Source organism: Belonocnema kinseyi, chromosome 8 (genome assembly GCF_010883055.1).
Source record: "Belonocnema kinseyi isolate 2016_QV_RU_SX_M_011 chromosome 8, B_treatae_v1, whole genome shotgun sequence".
NCBI lineage: Eukaryota > Metazoa > Arthropoda > Insecta > Hymenoptera > Cynipidae > Belonocnema > Belonocnema kinseyi.
The window spans coordinates 23,089,669-23,099,855 of NC_046664.1; the positions used below are offsets into that span (position 1 = coordinate 23,089,669).

At 23.2% G+C, this 10,187-nt stretch overlaps 1 protein-coding gene across 1 annotated transcript in view; it reads left to right on the forward strand.

The window, feature by feature from the left end:
• Positions 1 to 10,187, forward strand: part of LOC117178405 (T-cell activation inhibitor, mitochondrial-like) — a 41,995-nt gene that overhangs the window by 25,453 nt on the left and 6,355 nt on the right. Inside the window, exons 5-6 of the mRNA XM_033369832.1 lie at positions 465 to 511; positions 3,830 to 3,961. Of these exons, the coding sequence (XP_033225723.1) occupies positions 465 to 511; positions 3,830 to 3,961 (179 nt within the window). The remainder of the gene's footprint in view (positions 1 to 464; positions 512 to 3,829; positions 3,962 to 10,187) is intronic.

Here is a 10,187-nt window from a genome sequence, read left to right on the forward strand (position 1 = left end):
TTTAAAAAAATACGTGAACTTTCCTCCAAAAATTTGAATTTTTAAAGAAATATAAATCTAATAGTTGAATTTGTAGAAAAACAAATTTTCAACAACAAAAAAATTTAATTTTTAACAAAATACATGAATTTTGAATTAAATTTACCAGAAAATTTGGCTTAGGATTTGTTCACTTATGAAATCGTTATCGAGACTTAAGTGCAAGACTCACCACTCTATGGACACTATTTCACCCTTTTTTCACCACTCTGTTGACACTATATGACCCTTTTTTTTTAAACCGATGACACCATTTCCAAATGAAAAAGAATTATTTTTTTAAAAAATACGTGAACTTTCCTCCAAAAATTTAAATTTTTAAAGAAATATAAATCTAATAGTTGAATTTGTAGAAAAACAAATTTTCAACAACAAAAAACTTTAATTTTTAACAAAATACATGAATTTTGAATCAAATTTACCAGAAAGTTTGGCTTTCGGATTTGTCCACTTATGAAATCGTTATCGAGACGTAAGTGCAAGACTCACCACTCTATGGACACTATTTGACCCTTTTTTTCACCACTCTGTTGACACTATATGACCTTTTTTTTAAACCGATGACACCATTTCCAAATGAAAAAGAATGAATTATTTAAAAAAAAATGCATGAACTTTCCACAAAAAATTTGAATTTTTAAAGAATTTTAAATCTAGTAGTTAAATTTGTTGAAAGAAAATTAATTTTCTACAACAAAATACTTCAATTTTTAACAAAATACATGAATTTTGAATCAAATTTACCAGAAAGTTTGGCTTTCGTATTTGTCCACTTATGAAATCGTTATCGAGACGTAAGTGCAAGACTCACCACTCTATGGACACTATTTGACCCTTTTTTCCACCACTCTGTCGATACTATATGACCCTTTTTTTTAACTGACACCATTTCCAAATGAAAAAGAATTAATTATTTTTTAACAAAATACGTGAACTTTCCACCAAAAATTTGAATTTTTAAAGAAATATAAATATAATAGTTAAATTTGTAGAAAAAAATTAATTTTCCACAGAAAAAAACTTCAATTTTTAAAAAAAGACATGAATTTTGAAGCAAATTTACCAGAAAATTTGGCTTAGGATTTGTCCACTTATGAAATCGTTATCGAGACGTAAGTGCAAGACTCACCACTCTATGGACACTATTTGACCCTTTTTTGTCAATGAAACTATTTCCAAATGAAAAAGAAGAATTAAAAAAAATTTTGCAACAAAAAACTTAATTTTCTACCCAAAAAATTAATCTTTAACAGAATATATGGATTTTCAACAAAAAAATTTAATTTTCTCTCGAAAAATATTAATTTTTAACAAAATACATGAATTTTGAATCAAATTTACCAGAAAATTTGGCCTTCGGATGTGTTCACTTATGAAATCGTTATGGAGACGTAAGTATAAGACTCACCACTCTTTTGACATTATTTGACCCTTTTTTTTTATTAATGACACCATTTTCAAATGAGAAAAAAGAATTAATTAATTTTTAACAAAGTACGTGAACTTTCCACCAAAAATTTGAATTTTTTAAGAAATTTAAATCTAATCGTTAAATTTCTAGGGAAAAAAATGAATTTTCAACAAAAAAAAAACTTTAATTTTTAACAAAATTTATGAATTTTCAATCAAATTTTTTATTATTAAAATATCGATGAAGAACAAGCTTCCACAAAATTTGGCCTTCGAAGTTTACGTTTTTTCCACTTATGAAATCGTTATCGAGAAGTAAATGCAGGCCTCACCACTCTATTGACATTATTTTACCCTTTTTCTTATCAATGAAACTATTTCCAAATGAAGAAGAAAATTTTTTAAAAATTTGCAACAAAAAACTTAATACTCTACCCAAAAACATTAATTTTTAACATAATATATGGATTTTCAACAAAAAAAGATAATTTTCTCTCGAAAAATATTAATTTTTAACAAATTACATGAATTTTCAACCAAATTTCAAAATTTTAAAGAAATTTAAACCTGATCAGTTAAATTTTGAACCACAGCAAAAAATTAATTTTCAACAAAAAATTAAATTTTTTATCAAAGAACATTAATTTTTAGCAAAATATCTTAATTTTCAACCAAATTTTGAATTTTAAAGGAATTAAAACCTAATTAGTTAAATTTTCAATAACAAAAAAATGAATTTTCAACAAGAAAATGAAATTTCTATAAAAAACATGAATTTTAAACGAAATACGTGAGTTTTGAACCAAATTTTAAGTTTTTAAATAAATGTTAACCTAATATTAAATTTTCAACAACAGAAAACGAATTTTTAAAAAATTCATCTTTAACAAAATATTTAAATTTTCAACTAAATTTCGAATTTCTACAGAAAATAAAACCTAATTAGTCAAATTTTCAACGACAGCAAAAATGAATTTTCAAAAACAAAATTAATTTTCTATCAAAAAACATTAATTTTTAACAAAATTTATGATTTTTGAACCAAATTTTGAGTTTTTCAATCAATGTTAACCTAGTGTTAAATTTTGAATATTAAAAGAAATGTTAACCTAACAATTAAATTTCTAACCGAAGCATTGAATATTCCAGAGAAAAATAATTTTCTACAAAAAAACAATATTTTTCAAAAAAATCCATGAATTTTTAACCAAATTTTGAATTTTCAAAGAAATGTGTACCTAATGTTAAATATGCAACAACAAAAAGATGAATGTACAACAAAAATTCAATTTCTACTAAAAAACATGAATTTTTAACAAAATATGTGAATTTTCGATTTTTTAGAGAAATTGAAACCTAATAGTTACATTTTCAACACAAAAAAAAACGAAATTTCAACAACAAAAAATTATTTTTTAACAAAATATCCAAATTTTTAACCGAATTTCGAATTTTTGATAAAATTTAAACTTAATTAGTTAAATATTTAACAACATGAAATTAATTTTTATGAAAAAAAAATTTCTATAAAAAACATTCATTTTTAACAAAATTCATGGGTTTTGAACCAAATTTTGAGTTTTTAAATAAATCTTAACCTAAGTTAAATTTCCAAAAACGAATTTTCAACAAAAAGATTAATTTTCTACAAAAAAAAAAACTTGATCTTTTAACGAAATACATGAATTTTCTCTCAGATTTTGAATATTAAGAAAAAATGTTAACCTAATAATTAAATTTTCAACGAAAACGATGATTATTCAAGAAAAATTCTTTTTCTACCATAAAACAATATTTTTATCAAAGAACATGAATTTTAAACCAAATTTAGAATTATTCAAGAAATTTTAATCTAATGTTAAATTTCCACAAACAAAAAGATTCATTTCCTATCAAAAAACATTAATTTTTAACAAACTACGTGAATTTTCAACAAAAATTTTAATATGAAAAGAAATTTAATCCTAGTACTTCAACCGATAAATAAATTTTTAACAAAATACGTAAATTCTCGAGCAAATTTTGAATTTCTAATAAAATTTTGACCTGAAGTTAAATTTTCAAGAAAAAAATTAATGTTCTACCAAGAAACAATAATTTTGAACAAAATACGTGAATTTTCTTTCAACCCAAATTTTGAATTTTCAAAGAAATTTAATCCTAATACGTACATTAAAAAAAAACTGTAAAACTAGAACTAAAGTGTTTCACCATTTCTGTTGAAAATTCATCTTTTTGGTTCTAAATTTGACTTTTTCGGTTAAAGATTCATCATTTTCGTTGAAAATTCATCACTTTGTTTGATAATGTAAGTATTTTTTGTGAAATTACCCTCTTTGGTATTTACACTATTTTTAGTTCACTTTTTTTATCATTTTAGTGAAGCTGGACCTCTGATGTTGTCTCCGACGGGCCAATTCATCGTCCCATCGTCATGCCCCAGCTTTTTATTAGTCAGCTTTATTACTGAGAATTTGGAAGAAGCCAGTAAACGATTACTGCATTATAATAAGTAAGTTTTTAAAAAATTCTTTCAATATTTAGTTAAATTTTCAATAAAAAATTGGATTTTTAACCAAGAAGATTCATTTTCTACCAAAGAAAGGAGAATTTTCAACAAAATATAGAAATTTTTAACCAAATAGTTGAATAATCAAACAAAAATAATTATATTCTATCAAAAAAGGCAAATTTAAAACAAATTATAACAAAATACAAAATACAGAAATTTTGAAACAAATAGTTGAATTTTCAAATGGAGAAGATAAATGTTAAACCAAAAATTAAATAGTTGAGCTTTCATTTAAAAAAATTCATTTTCAGTTATAAAAATCCTTTAAAAAAACAACTAATTTTTAAGAAAATATTTAAATTTAAAAAACTTTCAATTCATTACTTGAATTTTTGTTACCGAAAAAGACAAAAAAAATAAAGAAATTTTTAAACAAATATTTGAATTTGCAAATGGAGAAGATAATTGTTAAACCAAACATTAAATATTTAAACAAATAATAAAAAATTCATTTTCGATTTAAAAAATTTCTTTTAGACAAAAAAAAACTAATTTTCCAAAAAATATTTAAATTGAAGAAAAGAACTTTTAATTAATTAGTTGAATTTTTGACCAAAAATAGACAAAGTCTTAACAAAATAGTTATATTTTCAACCAAACAGATAGATTTTAAACCAAGGAGATTCAATATCTATAAAAAAAGATACATTTTAGGCAAAAAAATGAAAAATTTATTTTGTCAGTTTAAACAATTTTTAAAAAATAAAAGCTCATTTCGATTGAGCCAAAACGACGAAAAACACTAAATACACTATTTTAGAATTTAAAAAAAAACAGCAAAGAGTTTACAATAAATTCCAACCAATAGTTAAGTTTTCAACCAAAAAGATTAATTTTTAACTAAAAATATTAATTTCCTACCAAAAAAGGAGAATTCTCAACAAATTACATAAATTTTTGAACAAATAGTTGAATTTCAACACAAGAATATAAATATTCTACACAAAAATATATATATAAATAAACCAATTTTCAAACAAATAATTGAATTTTCAAATCGAGAAGATAAATGTTAAACCAAACATTCAATAGTTAAACTTTCAATAAAAAAATTCATTTACAATTTAGAAAATTTATTTTAAATAAAAAAAAACTAATTTTCCAAAAAATAGTTAAATTAAAAAAAAAAAACTTTGAATTCATTTTTTAAATTTTCCTACCCAAAAAAGGATAATTTTCAACCAAATAGTTGCATTTTCAAACATAAATATTAATTTTCTACCCAAAAAAGACAAATTAAAAAAATACAGAAATTTTTAAACAAATAATTGAATTTTCAAATGGAGAAGATAAATGTTAAACCAAATATTTAAACTTTCATTTTAAAAAATTTATTTTCAATTTAAAAAATCCTTTTGAAACAAACAAAAAAACTAATTTTCAAGAAAATAGTTAAATTTTTAAGCAAAAAAAAAAATTTTAATCCATTATTTGAATTATGTCGAACGTATTAATTTTCTACCAAGGAGATTCAATATCAATAAAAACAGATACATTTTAGACAAGAAAATGAATTTTTATTTTTATCGAATTTTTATCGAGAAGTTAAATTTTCTACAAGAAAGATGAATTTTTAAACAAAAAGATTATTTCTCTACGAAAAAGAAGAATTTTCAAAAAAATATATAATTTTCTAACAAAATAGTTGAATTTTTAAACAAAAATATTAATCTTCTATATCAAAAAGGACAAGTTTAAAACAAATTACATCAATTTTTAACTAAATAATTGCAATAATAGATGTGATTTGAGCCAAATTTTATCTGATTAATTTTTGGTTCATACTTTTTTTCGTTTCTCTTTTTTTTTTAAATAAATAGCTGAGCTCTAATCTAAAAAAAATAATCTAAAAAATAATTCGTATTTTTAAAGAAATTAAAACCTAATTAGTTAAATTTTCAACAACAGCCAAAATGAATTTTCAATAACAAAAGTAATTTTCTATCAAAAAACATTAATTTTTAACAAAATACACGAATTTTTAAACAAATGTTGAGTTTTTAAATAAATGTTAACCTAATATTAAATTTTGAATATTAAAAGAAATGTTAACCTAGTAATTAAATTGTTCACCATAAAACATATAAATTTTTAAACAAATAGTTGCATTTTCAAACAAAAATATTAATCTTCTATATCAAAAAGGACCAGTTTTAAACAAATTACATACATTTTTAAATAAATATTTGTAATAATGGATGTGATTTTAGCCATATTTCATTTGATTAATTTTGATGTTGTAATTTTTTTCATTTGTCTATTTTTTTGAGATAAATAGTTGAATTTTTAATAAAAAAAATCAATTTTTAATTTAAAAATTGATTAGAAAATATTTCATTGACGGGAATTAATTTTGATTTTTTGTATTTGTGTTGTATTTTTGAACGAACGAAACGAACTTTCCACAAAACAGTTGAATTTTAAACTAAATAAATGAATTTTTAACTAAAATGATGAATCTTTCGAAAAAATTAATTTTTTAACAAATAGTTGAATTTTCAATACAAAATATTAATTTTTTTACCAATAAAGAACATTTTTTAACATAATACATGAATTTTCAACTAAAAAATATTAATTTTTTGTGTAGAAAAATTATCATTTTCAACTTAAAAATACTATTTTTTTTTAGAAAAATCAATTTTCTATAAAAAAGACGAATTTTAAACAAAATACTTAAATTTCTAACTAAATAAATAAATTTTTAACCCAATAACCCAATTTTCAAATCAAAATATTAATTTTTTAACAATAAAGACAAATTTTCAACATATTACATGAATTTTCAACTAAAAAATATTAATTTTTTGTGTAGTAAAATTAATTTTTAATAAAAAAAAGACGAATTGTAAACAAAATGGTTAAATTTTCAACAAAATACTTAAATTTTCAGCTAAAAACATACATCTTAAACTCAAATGATCAATCTTTTGAAAAAAATTGATTTTTATCAAAATAGTTAAATTTTTAACTTAAAATATTATTATTTTTTTTACCAATAAAGACAAATTCTCAACTAAAAAATATTCACTTTTTGCTTAGAAAAATTAATTTTCTATACAAAAATCATGAATTTTAAGCAAAATAGTTAAATTTTCGACCAAAAAAATTAATTTTTTATCAATAAAGACAAATTTTCAACATAATACATGAATATTCGACTAAAAATGATCAATTTTTAGTTTGAAAAATTAATTTTCAATAAAAAAGCGTATTTTCAACAAAATAGGTAAATTTTTAAATAAATGCATTTTTAACTAAAATGATGAATTAAAAAAATATATTTTTTAACCAAATACATTTATTTTAAGTTACAAAAACTAATTTTCAATTTTAAAAAACGAATTCTCAACAAAATAGTTCAATTTTCAATTAAATTAATTTTCAACTAAAAAAGATCAATTTTTAGTTAGACAAAGTACTTTTTCATGAAAAAAAGGAATTTTCAACAAAATAGTTAAATTTTCAACAAAATACTTAAATTTCTAACTACATAAATAAGTTTTAAAATAAAATGAAGAATCTATTGAAAAAATTAATTTTTAACCAAATAGTTGAATTTTCAACCCAAAAGATTTTCAATAAAAAAAACTAATGTTCAACAAAATATTCAAGCTTTCACCTAAAAAAAAATAATTTTAAACCAAAATGACAATCTTCAAAAAAAGGAACGAATTTTGAACCAAATAGTTAAATTCTCAGCCCAAAAGATTGATTATCTACCCATAAAGAACAATTTAAAAAAAATTAATTTCCATCCAAAAAGCGAATTTTAAACCAACAAGATAAATTTTCTAGTAAAAATTATTTGAATTTAATCGAAAATTATTATTAATAATTTTTAAAAAATCTTTAATAAAAATCAAAATTAAATGAACTAAAATGACGAATCTTTAAAAAAAATGTACTACCAAAAAAGGCTAATTTTAAACAAATTAAATACATTTTTATCTAAATACTTTGAAGAAAGGGTGTGATGTTAGTTAAATTTTATTTCATTAAGTTTTAGTTTATACTTTTTTTCGTTTCTCTTTTACCAAATTGTGGAATTTTTGAGCCGAAATTATGAATTTTCTACAAAACAGTTGAAATTTCTACCCGGAAATTTGAATTTGTCATTAAGAATTTAATTTCTAATCGAAAGAGATTAATTTTCAACCAGACAGTTGAATTTTTAACCAGAAAAGGTGAACTTTTTACGGAAAGAAATTAATTTTGAAACCAAAAAGAAGTTTGAAATTCTTATAATAGTTATAATAGTAGACTTTCCAATTAAAGATAATTCACTTTCAACTATAAAAGATGAATTTTCAACCAAAAAAAGATTACGTTTCTAATAAAAGGTGATTTTTTCAAGAAAATATTTGAATTTTCGAATTAAAAAGATTACCTTAAAAAAAAACAAGTTCATTTAGGACCCAAACTGACGAAAATATATGACTTATTAACAAAATTGTTGTATTGTCAACAATTTAACAATTTAACCAAAAATAGTTGGATTTTCTCATTAGGTTCTACTATTCAAAATTTATTTATCGCAAGCCACACAGTCCTTCCCCCCCCCCCTTTTTATCGTTTTTTTACTTAAACTTGAACTGAATTAATAAAAACTAAACTAAATAACTAAACTAAATAAAATTGATTTAGAAAATCTACTATTATGTTTTTCTTCGAGAATTAATATTTTTTGGTTAAAATTATTATTATTTGGTTAAAAACTCAATAATTGAGATCATATTCCCCCTTTTTGGTTGAAAATTCTACTATTTTATTTAAAATTCATCTTTTAGTTTGAAAATAAACACTTTTTTTATAAATAATATTGTTCGGTAGATAAATAAATGATAAATTCTTTTGTGGAAAGTTCTTCTCTTTCGGAAAAAATTAATTTTTTTTAACTTAAAAAATGTAACTTTTTGGTTAAAAATAATCTGTTTTTGGTAAAGAATTAAACTATTTGGTTAAAAAATCGTTTTTTAAGTTAAAGATTCACCCCGTCCCCCCTATTTTCCTTTACTTCACCAAATTCCCATTACTTTACCAACTTTCCTCTTCATTTCCTTGTACTGCCCATACCTTCCTATCCCTCATTTCCTTTACTTGCCCTTCCTTCCTTTTCCCTCCCTCTCTGTCCTTGCACACCCGTAACTTCACTCTTCACTATCACTCCCTTCCCTAACTTCATCCTCATCTACTTCCGATTATCCTCACTTTCCCATTTAACACTCCCCTTTCCTAACATTCCTTCCCGAAACACCCTTTCCCTTCCCATTACTTTCTCTTCCCAACTTAACCGTACTACTCTACTATCCATCCCTGCACTTCCCAGACTGCACTATCGTACTTTCCCTAAATCTCCCTACTTCACTTCCCTTCATTCCCCCTCACTTACCCTTATCTCCCCCACTCACTCATATCGGCCTTTCCTTAATTTTTCTCTACTTCACTGCTACCGAACCCCTTATTTCAACTCATTTTCCATATTCCCTCTCCCCTCATTTTCCTTACTTTACCTACTTCCCTTACTTTACCTACTTCCCTTACTTTACCTACTTCCCTTACTTTACCTACTTCCCTTACTTTACCTACTTCCCTTACTTTACCTACTTCCCATCGCTTGCCCTACTTCCTTTTCCTCACTTATTATTTTCATTCCCCCTCGCTTCCTCTCCTCTTTCTTTCCCTGCTTCCCCACCCCGTATACACTCTCCCTTCCTTCCCTTAACTCCTCTCACTTTTCCTCCTGGAAAAAAATACAACGCATGGACGGGACACGAAAAAAATTTATCCATTAAAAAGTCACAAACTTGTAGCTAGATCTCGGATGCTGGATAAGAAAATGAAACATTAAAGCCTTATTTCTAAGAAAAACATATGGATAAATTTGGGAATTTTTTACGAACCGTACCTGAAAATTTTAGACTTAAATATAAAAAGGAAAAAATTTTATTTTTGCGATTTATTTTACATATATTTATAAATTCGCACCACTCTGAGGATTCGAACCCTCCAACTTGCTGACTCGACATTTTCTAAACATAAACCAAGTGTTCGTAAACACGCGCAGCCATTATAAAACTTCTAGCCACTCATCAGACGAACTAGAATGTTTAATTTCTCAAAATTCGCAGATTAGTTTCGAAAATACGTCAATCTATATTGTATA